The sequence below is a fragment of the Oreochromis niloticus genome, linkage group LG13 (assembly GCF_001858045.2).
Source record: "Oreochromis niloticus isolate F11D_XX linkage group LG13, O_niloticus_UMD_NMBU, whole genome shotgun sequence".
Taxonomy (NCBI): Eukaryota; Metazoa; Chordata; class Actinopteri; order Cichliformes; family Cichlidae; genus Oreochromis; species Oreochromis niloticus.
Genome location: NC_031978.2, coordinates 3,045,665 through 3,060,267, shown reverse-complemented (window position 1 = coordinate 3,060,267; position 14,603 = coordinate 3,045,665). Strand labels below are relative to the sequence as shown.

General features: G+C 39.5%; 2 protein-coding genes across 4 annotated transcripts; both read left to right on the top strand.

Moving 5' to 3' along the window:
- The first annotated feature begins 2,040 nt into the window (after positions 1 to 2,040).
- Positions 2,041 to 4,233, top strand: LOC102077880 (G-protein coupled receptor 35). The gene is made up of 4 exons (XM_005464672.4): positions 2,041 to 2,134; positions 2,478 to 2,613; positions 3,125 to 3,312; positions 3,422 to 4,233. The coding sequence occupies exons 2-4, from the start codon at positions 2,527 to 2,529 to the stop codon at positions 3,933 to 3,935; spliced, it is 789 nt and encodes a 262-aa protein (XP_005464729.1). The 5' UTR covers positions 2,041 to 2,134; positions 2,478 to 2,526; the 3' UTR covers positions 3,936 to 4,233.
- Positions 4,234 to 8,233: 4,000 nt separating this feature from the next.
- Positions 8,234 to 13,506, top strand: LOC102077973 (uncharacterized). Of its 3 annotated transcripts, XM_025897322.1 has the most exons (6): positions 8,234 to 8,548; positions 8,754 to 8,790; positions 9,270 to 9,339; positions 10,956 to 11,071; positions 12,312 to 12,487; positions 12,623 to 13,506. In XM_025897322.1, the coding sequence occupies exons 4-6, from the start codon at positions 10,985 to 10,987 to the stop codon at positions 13,128 to 13,130; spliced, it is 771 nt and encodes a 256-aa protein (XP_025753107.1). In that variant the 5' UTR covers positions 8,234 to 8,548; positions 8,754 to 8,790; positions 9,270 to 9,339; positions 10,956 to 10,984; the 3' UTR covers positions 13,131 to 13,506. The 3 variants fall into 3 exon arrangements, with proteins under 3 accessions (XP_025753107.1, XP_013122356.1, XP_005464730.3); XM_013266902.3 differs by having other exon boundaries at positions 8,754 to 9,339; XM_005464673.4 differs by having other exon boundaries at positions 8,754 to 9,339; positions 10,903 to 11,071.
- Positions 13,507 to 14,603: the final 1,097 nt, after the last annotated feature.

Here is a 14,603-nt window from a genome sequence, read left to right as displayed (position 1 = left end):
CACTCAAAAGCCTGCCATCCATGGATTCTGTCAGTGTTTTGATCTGTTCACCATCAACATTGCGTGCAGCAGCAACCACAGCCTCCCAGACACTGTTCAGAGAGGTGTACTGTTTTCCCTCCTTGTAAATCTCACATTTGATGATGCACCACAGGTTCTCAATGGGGTTCAGATCAGGTGAACAAGGAGGCCATGTCATTAGTTTTTCTTCTTTTATACCCTTTCTTGCCAGCCACGCTGTGGAGTACTTGGACGCGTGTGATGGAGCATTGTCCTGCATGAAAATCATGTTTTTCTTGAAGGATGCAGACTTCTTCCTGTACCACTGCTTGAAGAAGGTGTCTTCCAGAAACTGGCAGTAGGACTGGGAGTTGAGCTTGACTCCATCCTCAACCCGAAAAGGCCCCACAAGCTCATCTTTGATGATACCAGCCCAAACCAGTACTCCACCTCCACCTTGCTGGCGTCTGAGTGGGACTGGAGCTCTCTGCCCTTTACCAATCCAGCCACGGGCCCATCCATCTGGCCCATCAAGACTCACTCTCATTTCATCAGTCCATAAAACCTTAGAAAAATCAGTCTTGAGATATTTCTTGGCCCAGTCTTGACGTTTCAGCTTGTGTGTCTTGTTCAGTGGTGGTCGTCTTTCAGCCTTTCTTACCTTGGCCATGTCTCTGAGTATTGCACACCTTGTGCTTTTGGGCACTCCAGTAATGTTGCAGCTCTGAAATATGGCCAAACTGGTGGCAAGTGGCATCTTGGCAGCTGCACGCTTGACTTTTCTCAGTTCATGGGCAGTTATTTTGCGCCTTGGTTTTTCCACACGCTTCTTGCGACCCTGTTGACTATTTTGAATGAAACGCTTGATTGTTCGATGATCACGCTTCAGAAGCTTTGCAATTTTAAGACTGCTGCATCCCTCTGCAAGATATCTCACTATTTTTGACTTTTCTGAGCCTGTCAAGTCCTTCTTTTGACCCATTTTGCCAAAGGAAAGGAAGTTGCCTAATAATTATGCACACCTGATATAGGGTGTTGATGTCATTAGACCACACCCCTTCTCATTACAGAGATGCACATCACCTAATATGCTTAATTGGTAGTAGGCTTTCGAGCCTATACAGCTTGGAGTAAGACAACATGCATGAAGAGGATGATGTGGACAAAATACTCATTTGCCTAATAATTCTGCACTCCCTGTATGATTTCTGTTAGGCTAGAAAATGCTTATTTAACTGCAAAACTCATTAAAATCTACAAAAAATACTCATACCTATAGGCCCGCCTGTTATAAAATGAAATTCCTGCAATATCAATTTAGAGATAAAATCATGATGTATTAAGTCCATGAAAGGTGAACCACAATGTGCTGTGGGAATACAATAGTAGTTAAACTATGTTCCAACTATGAAAAAGAAGAATTTGATTGAAATACCGCAGAACTAGTGAAAAATATACTTAAACTACTCATTTCTCTGTAACACAGGTTGAAACTTTAAAAACACAGAACATTAATGACTGAGGTTATCAGACACCCAAAGCAGCCACTAATAGCTAAATGTATTTGTTGGACATTCATCTGTCCAACATGTGTCAGTGTGTGCGAGATAAGAAGCAGAGAAAAGGAAGGATGTAGCTTAGAGAGTTTCTAATCTATTTTTGGGGTAAAGTGCTGTGGCTACAAGAACTTTATACACAGCAGTTTGTCAGGAAGACTAAAAATATAATAAAGAAGACAAACAGGTTCATCTTTCAGTCTTCACAGACACTGAAATTTCTTACTGTGTCTTGTGTTGTTGATAGAGAAAAAGCTTCTGCACTGTTTTTAGTGATTGATTGATTGATCGATTGATTGATGTTACATATTTAGTTGTTCATATTAAACCAGTTAGATGCTTGTATAAAGTAAAACCTTGTCACAGTTGAATCACTGTTTCCTGACATGTTGGAACAGAGAGGAATGCTAGCTGGTTGATTTTCATGCTGTGGCTGCCTTTGAATTTGAAATACGTGACTGTGAATTGCATAATGTGACGAAATGGGGTGTAAAGAAGGCAATGAACTTCCCCTTTCAAGCTCTTTGAAAAACATATTACAGAGTTTACTGACAAGTTAAGCTGGGAGCAGTCCTGAGGTAAGTAAAGACAATATTAGCTTTTCACTTCATTTTTCTACTTGAAGATTAGAAAAGCTATGAGGAAACTCCCTTATGAGGCTGAATTACAAAATAGACTGTGTGTGTGTGTGTGTGTGTGTGTGTGTGTGTGTGTGTGTTTGTGAGAGAGAGAGAAAGTGAAAGAAAGGAGAAAGAGGGAGAGATGTCGCATCCAGGGCAGTTACGGTGTATACGACTGATGTGATGTGTTTTCCACACCACTCATTCGTGAACTAACATAAATATACAAGTTAAAGTAATGGTGTAGCTGCTGCTCTGGATCTCTGCTAAACTGAAATTCTCTCATTTTGATTGGTTTAAGAAACAAAAGCGTGGACACCAACAACACCACTACAGAAAATCAGACAGAGATGGAGCCTGCCCGTGTGGTGCTGTGGAGCAGCTTATGTGTCTGCCTTTCTTTGACCATACTGGTCGTCTTTTGTGTGTGTTGTTTGGTATGTAGCAATCTTTTTATGTTTGTCGTTGTGGAAACTATTTAAAAGTTTACTGCAAAAGACCAACACAGCCCCAAAATGCCCCAAAATCAGGATATGGAATTGAAATATTGATCATCAAAATTAAATTACGACTTCAATGTGCAGAAAGAGTAGCACTGTGTCTTTGTGAATCCAGAGAAAGCATATGACAGAATGACAAAGCACAAACTGGTTTTGAAAGTGTATGACATGCAAAATTACTTTACACACTTTTTATTTAAGAGGCATTATTATTTATTTCTTTCTTAACTTTTGTATTTTTTTTAACTGTGCTGTTCGTGTCATCCGTGACCCCCTAAACTTGATCTTATCCTGAATAAAGTACCAACAAAGATAGAAACAAGAATTCATCACCACATCCCTGAAACATTTTACTTAAGCATCATTATGTCTTTTTAGAGACTCGGTTTAAGACAGACTGTTATGTTTATTACCACATCAATGTAACTTTCATTTACTTTTCCTATAGGTGCAAAGGAATAAAACCCCTATTATCTATTACACAAACCTCCTCATTGCCACAGTTATCCAGATTTGCACTATCATGATGATGGTGTCAAAGCCTGATGAGAGGAAAATCTCCAACACTTCTTCTCTTGTTTTCTACTGTGCTGTGATGGCTAACCTTTACTTCAAGGTGTGCATTGCCCTGGAAAGGTATCTATCTGTCTTTCAGCATTGGATTTCAATGTGCAGCATCTTTATGGTCATAAATATGATATTCTGTATTGTGATAATCTGTATAGCTGCTCGTCTTGTATTGCAGGTATTTGTTCATCGCCTGCCCACTGTTGGACTGCATCAGGCAAACTAAGGGTTCTGTGCTGGTCTGTGTTCTGGTCTGGGCTCTTTGTATTGTCAGTATTCCTCCTGCCACTGTCTTACAACAATATTTCCGTTTAAGTTGTTTCACCCTCCTGCCGGGTCTTCCGTTCATCTACTGTCTAATTGGGATCCTACAAGCGCTGCCTGCTGCCACCGCAGTACCCACTGAGGAAAAACGAAGAATTGCAGGAACTTTAGTTCTGCTGTTGGTTAACTACTTTCTGATCATACTTCCCACCATCATTTTTTATATTTTAATCGTCTCACTTCATTATCACTTTGATACTGATATCCCAGATATCGTTTTGACTTTGTCTCTGCTCAGTCCTTTTGTAGACTTGACTCTGTTTTTTTTCATGCGGAAAGGGCCCATCGACAAGCTGCTGGCATGTCTGTGCTGCTGCAGTATGGACAGCCCTGCAGCTGACGTAGCATCAGATCATCAGAGTGGCTGATGGGTGCAGAGATGTGGGTTTACTTCAGCAGAGACAAATGGAGAAAAAAAGGAGAAGCAGAAGGTGACAGAATTGCAGAAAATAAAGAGAATTTAGTTTCTCACGTATTTCTCATGTTTGTATGTATTTATATGTCCTGATTATAATTATGGCATTTCCTCTTTCATAGACAGTTTTATAATACAAACTAGAGAGTAAGCAGGAAAATGTAAATAAGCTACCAATTCAAAGCTTTTTGTGCATTATTTTTATGCAAGCTTTTATTTTTTAGAAATTAATAAAATTAAGGTATGTTGTTGCTCCAGTGTGCCTTTTTGTTCTTTTTGAGTGTTTTTTTTCTTTAGTGAAACTCTTGTTGATGTTAAAAATATACAATCATCTTCTAATTGTGTGAGATGACGGTGAAGCTGGCCATAAATACTGTCCGTTGATTGCCATGAATTAACTCCAGGTGAGCTGCCCAGGTGAGAGCAGACAATGATCCCCACAGGACGCATACACAGCTGCTCACACGGACCATGACATATTGTCCGTACTAACAATAAAGGAAGACATGAAAAACATCAATAGTGGGACAACTTTAGATTGTTTTAGCATTAAGAGGTTTTTATCCAGAGGCAAAGGAAAGTGTAAACACTGACTGTGAAATCCGGTCTTTAAGTCTGACGTCATTAGCTGTGTCTGGGCCCAAACTCTGCTGCAAGGTCAAGGTCAAGGTCAAATTTATTTATATAGCACATTTCAAACAGCCGATGCTGCACAAAGTGCTTAACAATATAAAAATGGCATTAAAAAGCAACAATCTAATACAATAATAATAATAAAAAACAATAATACGACAATAAAAGAATTAAAACAATAACTAAAACTAATTCAAATAAGACCAAAATGCTTGGGTCATAGTGTGTTGAAAGCCAGGGCATAAAAATGTGTCTTTAGTAATGATTTAAATTGCTCAAGTGTTTGTGCAGATCTAATATTTAAGGGGAGACTATTCCAGAGTCTGGGACCTGCCACAGAGAAGGATCTATCACCACGGGATTTGAGATAAGTCCGTGGGATGGACAGCATTCATTTTGAGCTAGACCTCATGGTTTTCCCTGGAGCATAGGCAGAGAGGAGCTCAGACAGGTAAGGAGGGGCTCGGGCATTAAGTGACTTAAAAACAAAAAGTAAAACTTTAAATTGGATCCTGTAGGAGACAGGAGGCCAGTGTAAAGAAGCTAAAACTGGGGTTATATGCTCTCTCCGTTTGGTACCAGTTAGCAGGCGAGCGGCTGCATTTTGAACCATCTGAAGACGATGGATGGTGGCCTGATCTAGACCATAATACAATGAATTGCAGTAGTCTAATCTGCAAGTAAGAAAAAGGTGAATAACACGCTCAAAGACGTTAGCCGGGAGGTATGGCTTTACCTTGGCTAGTTGTCTTAGCTGAAAAAAGCAGGACTGAACTACTGCACTCACCTGCTTATTCAATTTAAAAGAACCATCAATGTAGACACCGAGGTTTTTTACATGTGTTTTACGATACGAGGAAAGGGCGCCCAGAGTGCTGTCGATATGATTAAAGTTGCCAAAAATGACAACCTCAGTTTTATTTTCATTTAGCTTTAAAAAATTTAATGACAACCACTGTTTGACATCGTCGCGTAATAAGAGCTGGGGATGGTCTGACCCTGCTTTTACAGGTAGATAAATCTGCAAATCATCAGCAAAACAGTGAAATGAAATGCTGTACCGCGAGAAGATGGAGCCCAATGGCAACAAATAGAGTGCGAACAGGGCAGGACCCAAAATAGAGCCTTGAGGTACATCGTATTTAAGAGGGGCTATTTTGGAGTTGTGGGGGCATATATATACATGAAAAGACCTTTCTGACAAATAGGACCGAAACCACTGTAGGGCAGATCCTTTTAGGCCAGCATGAAATTCTAGCCGTGATAACAGGATGTCATGGTCGACCGTGTCAAAAGCTGCTGACAGGTCCAACAATAAAAGGGCAGCAGGGCTGCCAGAGTCCAGAGTTAAAAGAATATCATTAAAAATCCTTAAAAGTGCCGTCTCAGTGCTATGGAGTGATTTAAAACCAGATTGAAATTTTTCAGAGATCATATTAAAATCAAGGTGGGCCTGCAACTGTAGGTAGACCACTTTCTCTAAGACTTTAGATAGAAAAGGAAGCTTTGAGATAGGCCTGTAGTTGGACAGAACAGTTGGGTCCAGGTTTTGTGCAGGTCCTAGTGATCGCAATTCTGGCTCTTTTTAGAAAACCGGCTCGTTCGGCTCGGCTCACTAAAAAGAGCCGGCTCTTCAGGTTGTTCTTTTGCTTTAATTAATTTATTATCAACAACATTATAAAATTATGCACAAAATTTATTATTAGTGTAAAAAAATGTATTTTATTTGTATATGTTTATTATATAAATATGCTTTTATTTATTCACTCCACATAAAATAAAAAAGTTATAAAATACAAAAGCCAACTATTTACAATTCTATTTTTAACTATTTTAAAAAATTAAGCTTTCTCCTGTTAAAAAACTTTAAAGTGAAACAACACAACCCACAACGCAATAAAATATAAATTAATATACAAAACAAAAAGAAGACGCACGTTCTCTGTCATATAGGCCTGGGATGATTTTGTAGGAGTTTTTTTCCTGCTTGGAATTACATAAATAGGATTCAGTGCATGAATAAACTTTCTGATTCCTTTATCATCCACAACTAAAAATAGTTGGAAATCAAGTGCAATCATTTTTGCCAGGTCTTTATGAATTGAGTTCTTGCTGGGGTCACAGGCTTCTGCAAAAACTGTCTAATACAGCTCTTGGTTGGTTTAGGTGGTTGTGGTGGTGTATTGTATGATGTTGTGGATGCAGCAGCAGCAGCAACAGTTGCAGTAGACACACTGGCATCTTCATTAATATCACACTCAACTGACTGTGTTTTATCTTCCCATTGCCCTGATGGGTGGACAGTTCTCAGGTGCCTGTGCAGGTTGTTTGTGGAGCCGGCTCCATATGATATCCTTTTCTTGTCATTAAATTATGTTTTGTCATTAAAATTAAAATGGTTCCAGGTTTTGTTTCTTTTCTTGGTGTCACTTATTTTCATTACTATACCTTTCTAATGTGACAATGTTGTCTCTTGTTGTTGTCCCTGGCTCGCTCTCTCCCTCCTGCTCTGTTCTTCTGAGTGTAACTACTGCCCCTCCCCCTTCTGCTCTGCAAACATGCTGCGTGAAGCAAAAGAAAGTGAGAGAGAGAGAGGGTGAGAGAAAGAAAAAACAGAAACACGGATCCTAATAAGGAGCTGACACCTGTCATTCACATCAATGATCTGGCTCTAAAAGCTGTTTCGTTCATGACCGACACATCACTAGCAGGTCCATGAGTCAAACGATCACTGCGGCATCACTGAGAGTTACAAACTGTCTAAATTATTTTATCTGTAATAAAAGTGTGGCTGCTCTACCAGGTGTAACAATTAAGTTTAACATCCAGGCATCCATGAAAATGGAATTTATAACATTTAAGCGAGTTAGAAGTTAGCAGGAAGTTAGCTTCCATCTAAATATAATATGGCATGTCCTGACTGACGGATTTCTGAAACAAATTCAAACGTACAGCTCTGCTCACATCCAACATACATAACGACAGAAAACTAAACAGCAGTGACGTTTGTAGGGTTACTGAAGTTGGGCTAGCTGGTATATAATGATGTGTTATGTGATCGCTAGCGACACAGCTATGTTAGCATAATATAAACACTGAAGCTGGAAGATGAACGCTAACTTTTTTTCCCTCGATAAAAGTTAACATGAGGGTTCCTGATGGTTAGGGACAAATGCAATTGCATGGCAGGATGCTGTGAACGGACCAAACTTCAGTCAGGAGAACAACTGAGATAATCCATCCACAATACGAGGTTAGTCATTAATATACTGCTGCACAGGCTGGGCTGTAGTTACATCGTAAGCTTTTAAAAACAGCTTTAAAATGAAGAGCGGTAATAAAAGTGATCACTGAGTGTTTTTAGGGGCTTTTTGAAATTAACATGTTAAAAACACAAAAGCCTTATTAAACACAGGGTAGTTTTGGCCAGGAAGCAGGATTGATCAGGTCATCACTTAAAGACTGGATAGAGATTAATACAAGAAAAGGGAAACAAATGATCAACATTAATACAAAGCTGGCAGTTTAATCTGTAAATGTATGTATAAGTACAAAATAAAATACAATGTTTTAATTAAGATTTTTGTTTCTTTGTTTCTTTGTTTGTTTCTGGATTTAACTAATAAAAAAAAAGGATAAACAGTCTTCCTGCGGTGTGTATGTGCGTATGTATGTGTGCTTGAGTGTGTGAGTGAGAGAGTGTGTGAGAGTGTATGTTTCTTTGTCATTGAACTTCACAGATTCTTGATAATGAGGGTGGGATGCTGCAATAATGCTCACCAGGAGCGAGAGGCGGATGGATCCAGGAGGACCGAGCCATCTGTAAGCGTACTGGAGACCAAAGACAACTCATATCAGCGACATCTGCACACTTACAGCTAATGAGTCCCAGAGGTGAAAAGCAGCTGACCTTTCCAGGGTTCAGGACTTCAGGTGCCAAAGTACTGCACCATACAGGCAGAGTTAATAGATTTCTCACTGATATGGTGAAGTTAGAGGCTGCATGAAGTGAGCGACAACCTGTTAAAACCTGTTAAAAAAACAATAATGACTAAGTGCTGTGAGTGTGAACTGGGTGTAAGATAGGAGAAGTTGTCACTGCAACTTCTCCTTTGAAGACAAACTTGTCTTATTGCAGATTTTCTGACTGCTTCAGCTCGAAGCCCTGAGGCAAGGCAAGTATGAACAGTGTTTTTCTACTTGTGAAGTAACAGTGTAATTATGAAGACACTGCCATAATGAGGTCAAACCAAATCTACTGAAAGCATGAAGCTCTGTTCTTTTCTTTTGTGCCTGCAGTGTGCTTCCTCATAGTGTTGCGATTGCGAATAAGTACTCGCTGCCGGCCTGATTTGTTGCCTGTTTGCATATTTGTCACACTTAAATGTATAAAATCTTCAACGTTATATTATTAGACAAAAAGAAAAAATGCAGTTTTTAAATGATGAGTTCACTTATTAAGGAAAAAGGCTATTCAAAAAATAATAAAACCAAAAACTGGTTAATTCATGAGTCTTTATTATCACAGCAAATACCTTTTGGCCCATTGTGGGATCTTAAAAATATTTTTTTATGTGAGATGAGATTTTTGCAGTCTATCTCTTATCGTTAAATTATGAACACTGACCGTAACTGACACGCGTGAGGCCTGCAGTTTTGTAGATGCTGTTCTGGATCCTTTTGTGACCTCCTGGATGAGTCCTTGATCCACTCTTGCAGTAACGGTAAGTCAGTTATTCATTGGAAGGTTCACCACTAAGTTTTCTCCATTTGTGAAAAAAATCTCTCTTATAATGGTTCACCAGAGTCCCAAAGCTTTAGAAATGTCATTGTTGCTCTTTCCAGACTGAAAGATGTGACTTTGATTCTCATCTGTTCTTTAGATCGTGGCATTATGTGAAATTCTTTAGCATATTTTACTTTGTCAGACAAGAGCTCTTAATGTGATTTCATGATTCAACAGGTCTGATAAGGTCTGTGTTTGGTTCATCACAATTAATTAATGCTTTAACAAGAGTGCAAATTACTTTTTCACTCAGGGGCAGAATGCTTTGGATAGCCTTTTTCCCTTAACGAATGAAATCAATTTCATAATGGCATTTTGTATTTACTTGGGTTATATTTGTCCAATATCAAAATTGTTTGATGATCTTAAAAATTTGAGTGTAAATGGCCTGTATTTGTACAGTGCTTTTCTAGTCCCTAAGGACCCCAAAGCGCTTTACACAACCAGTCATCCACACATTGGTGATGGCAGCTACATTGTAGCCACAGCCACCCTGGGGCGCACTGACAGAGGCTAGGCTGCCGGACACTGGCGCCACCGGGCCCTCTGACCACCACCAGTAGGCAACGGGTGAAGTGTCTTGCCCAAGGACACAACGACCGAGACTGTCCAAGCCGGGGCTCGAACCGGCAACCTTCCGATTACAAGGCGAACTCCCAACTCTTGAGCCACGATCACCCCACGGGTGTGACAAATATAAAAAAGATTATAAATCAAGATAGGGAAAAATACTTTTTCGAGACACTGTATGAATGCACTGAATGTAAATGTGTCTACTGACAATGCACTAACTCAGGGGTGTCCAACTCCAGGCCTCGAGGGCCGGCGTCCTCCAGGTTTTAGATATCACCCTGGATCAACACACCTGAGTCAAAGTTCATTACCAGCCCCAACCAGACTGAGGCCACAGCAGTATAACAAAGGGAGGATTCAGGGTCCCTGATCCAGATCTAAATATATGCTTTATCAAAATGCTCCAGTGCGGAGAAGTCAGTGTACGAGAAATATGCTCTCTCTTTGTAACCCTGTCAGTACTCTTGATGTGGCATTTTGGTTCAGCTGAAGGCTTTTCCTGCTAATAATAAATTACAGTAGTCCAGCTTAAAAGTAATAAATGCATGAACCAGTTTTTCAGCGTCACTCTGAGACAGGATCTTTGTAATTTTTGAGATATTGGAAGAAAGCGGTCCTAAAAATAATAGAAATATGATATCTAACCAGATGCTTACTCTGGGTGTCATTACTGTGGCTTCCCGTAACACTGTGAGGAATATTGAACCGTTTTTTGTTTTGTTTTTTTGACCAGGGTATGTCCTGGTCGAAAGGATATGTAGGACTGAGTACAAAAACTGAATTCAGAAGAAAAAATGTGAAATCATCCAGGTCTCGAAGTTAAAATAAAAACTATTTTATTCTTAGTTCATCTGACTTTCCTCCTAAACCTTTCTAACCTATAATTTCATGTGCATAATGGTGAAGTGATGATTTTTTCTGCCAATAGCTTTTCCAACAGTTTTTGTCTTCGCAAGAAAATTTGGTCAAACATTTTTCCAGCAACTCGACCACAAAAGAGTCAGTTAGAGATGGAGTCTATCCTGATAATGACGTGGATCAACACCTATGTCTGCCTTCCTTTGACCATCCTGATCATCTGTTGTGTATGTTGCATGGTATGTAAATATTTATTGTATGTAAAAATTTATGTGCTTGTGTATCCATCAGCCTGAGATCTGAGTATTTATTAAATTATTTAAAAAGTAGAGCTGCTGTTCGACTAACGGAACAGGGGAAGTGTAAAAAAGTGAGTGTTAAAATTAGATTGTTAGTTTCACATAAATTTAAAGGTGTGACTTAAAAGGTTATTCTAGTTACAATCTTACTTCCTCTAACTGTAAAAGTAGCTTGTTTATTAATACTTGCAGTTAGAGGGTGAGGGGAAAGCAACGAGAGGTAACGAGAGCGTAGAGAGATAAAGACAAAATATAAACTGTGTGAGGAAAAAAAGGTACTGACATGCCGCAGTGACATAAATAACACGAGGAGTGAAAAGATGTGAAAAGACAATGCTCAGTGCATTATGGGAAGTCCCTTTGAAGGCTGAACCTAGCAACTAAAATAAAGTATAGTGCAGGGTCACCTGATCCAGCTGTAGGCTAACTCCAACCTTTTAAAAAAGAAAGTTTGAAGCCTAATCTTTAAAGTGTGAGAGGGTGTCTGCCTCCTGAATCTAAACTGGAAGCTGGTTCCACAGAAGAGGGGCCTGAAAACTGAAGGCTCTGCCTCCCATTTGACTTTTACAGACTGCAGGACCACAAGTAAGCCTGCAATCTCCTCACAGTGCAACGCTGCAGAGGAAGCGAGGCCGTCCTCCGTGCAGAATATACTCTGTGAAGCTCTCATGTTAATAAAACTGTTTGATCACTCGCATAACAGCATTGTATCCCTACAGCACAACACAGCTAACATAGCCACTCATTGGTTGTAGAGGTACATGTTCACTTTATTTATTTTTTAAATTTGTCACTCATCGTAGAGGAACGAAGGTTTTCTTTAGTGAGACAAGAATGCAGGCTGACTCAGTGTCACACCTACTGTTCCTGTTTCCTGTCTCATCTGCCACTGAGCTTTCTAATTACTGAGAACAGACTTCGCTGTCCCCACTACAGTCTTCAGAAAACCTGGTATATAAGTAGATTCATTTTGAATGTAGACATGCTCACGTGCAGAGACTGATAATATGTCTTGTCAGTATCAAGAGAAATTGACAGTATTATTTATTTATTTGTTTATAACAAATAAATAAACAATAACATTCTTATATGACATTAATGGTCAAACAATATAGTCATTACAACATGTCATGTTTTTTTTTTACTGCATTAATGTAAATTCATTGAATATTTCCTGCAGGTGCAACGGTGTCAGGCCCCTTTCATCTATTACACAAACCTCCTCGTCTCCAATCTACTCCAGCTCTGCATAACAATGGCATTCATGAAAAAACCTCATAACCAGGTTTTTGAGATCATTCTCTACTGTGGTGTGATGGCCAGTCTTTACTTCAAGTGTTGCATTGCTCTGGAAAGGTACCTATCTGTCTTTTAGTGTGTGTGTACTTGCATGTGTTTAAACATTATATTGTACTGTGAAGCATCTTTATAGTCAGTGATATACTATTCTGTACTGGGATCATGAGCGTCTCTGTCTGTTTGGCGTTGCAGGTATTGTTTCATCGCCTGTCCGTGGTTAGACTGGCTCAGGCAAACTAAGGCTTCTGTGCTGGTCTGTGTTCTGGTCTGGGTCCTTTGTATTGTCAGTGTCCCTCTGGGTGTAGTGTTGGAAGAATTTGTACGGTTCATTATTTATGCCCTCCTCCCCACTCCTCTCTTCATCTTCTCTTTAGCTGGGACCATCAAAGCTCTGCCTGCTGCCCCCTCAGTGCCCACTGAGGAAAAACGAAGGATTATTGGAATGTTGGTTGTTTTGCTGCTTAACTACCTTTTCATGCTTCCCACAATCATCATTCATAATTTAATAAACTCAAGCTTGAGTGACCACACTCAAATCCATGTTATGTTTGTAATCTTGTTTTTGCTCAGTCCGTTTGTGGACTTGATTCTGTTTGTTTTCATGTGGAAAGGACCCATTGACAGACTGCTGGCACTCCTGTGCTGCTGTAATAGAGACAACACTGCAGCAGATGAAGCAGGAGGTCGTCAGTGTGAATGATTATAGAGCAGACTGACGTGGTGAGTGAATAGTCAGAGACAAAGGGAGAGTGAAAAATTGCAGCCAAATGGTGTCAGAAATGCAGAGAAACTGGTTGATCGGTTCTTTTCCCAGTTTCTCAGTGAGAACTTGATTCTCTACCGTGCAATATTCTTTGCAGCTTGAAATTAAAAGGCAAAATTTCTTCCAGAATCATTTCTCTTCATATTTTTTTCCAGACGTTTCTGACTTAACAGAGATTAAACAATGGTACCTATAGTTCTGTAATATCTTACAAAAAGTAATGGAAATGTATCCATTAAAGTTTATTCTTGTTTTCTCTTAAGATGTTACGTATTTGTCTGTTTACATTTGATGAATTAAACTGATTTTTGGTTGGATTTTGTTCTGTTGTTAATACTGCTGTGCTGCTCTTTCCAGGATGTTGAGAATCATTCTCCAGGTTAGACTCTTGTAGAGGATTTACATTTTTAAACATTTGTACATTCACATTTATCTTGCACTGGAGATCATTGAGAGTTTAAATCTCTCAGTGCCAAATATTCCATATAAGACTGTAAAATTCTTTTTTTGTCCTCTAGATGGCGACATGGGTCAAAGGTTTAAGACTTGTACTGCCAAACAGTGTCTCTATTAAGTACCAGTACAAATGTTTCATGAATAAAAATAACGTACTTAGAAGAACATATTTTTGGTTTAGCTGGAGAGGTTCCAAGATTTGATTTGGCAGATTTTTGCACCTGATCTCTTTCTTCTTCTTTTTATTATTATTGCTGCAATTGTTGTTATTATACATGTAAAAGTATCTTTAAGTTTAAAACAAACAAACAAACAAATGGAATCCAGTTTTGTAGTTGTTCTTTGGCATCTATTTGGCCCCAAATATACTTGGTTAGTTTCAAGAAAATACTGTAGTTTGGGTTATAATAGGTTAAAATGAACCTCTCTCCCTCTATCTCACTCTCTCTCTCTCCCTATACATACATATATATATATGGACTATATAGACTACGTGAAGTACCCTCAGAAGGTCTGCTAGATGACGCTAATGCAGCACCAACCTCAAGCCCATAGCACAAGTTACCATCAAGTGTGGGATCTACCAAGGAGATGCTCTGTCCCCACTGCTGTTCTGCATTGGCCTGAACCCCCTCAGTGAGATCATTAACAAGACTGGCTACGGATACCGACTACGGAACGGAGCAGTTGTCAGCCACCTCCTGTACATGGATGACATCAAGCTGTATGCCAAGAGTGAACGAGACATTGATTCATTGATCCACACCACCAGGATATACAGCAATGATATCGTAATGTCATTCAGACTGGAGAAATGTAACAAAGAGAGAGAAGGAAGGTAGTCAGAACTGAGGGGATCGAACTACCAGAAGGCAACATTACAGACACAGAGGACTGCTACAAGTACCTGGGGATCCCGCAGGCAAATGGGAACCATGAAGAGGCCACTAGGAA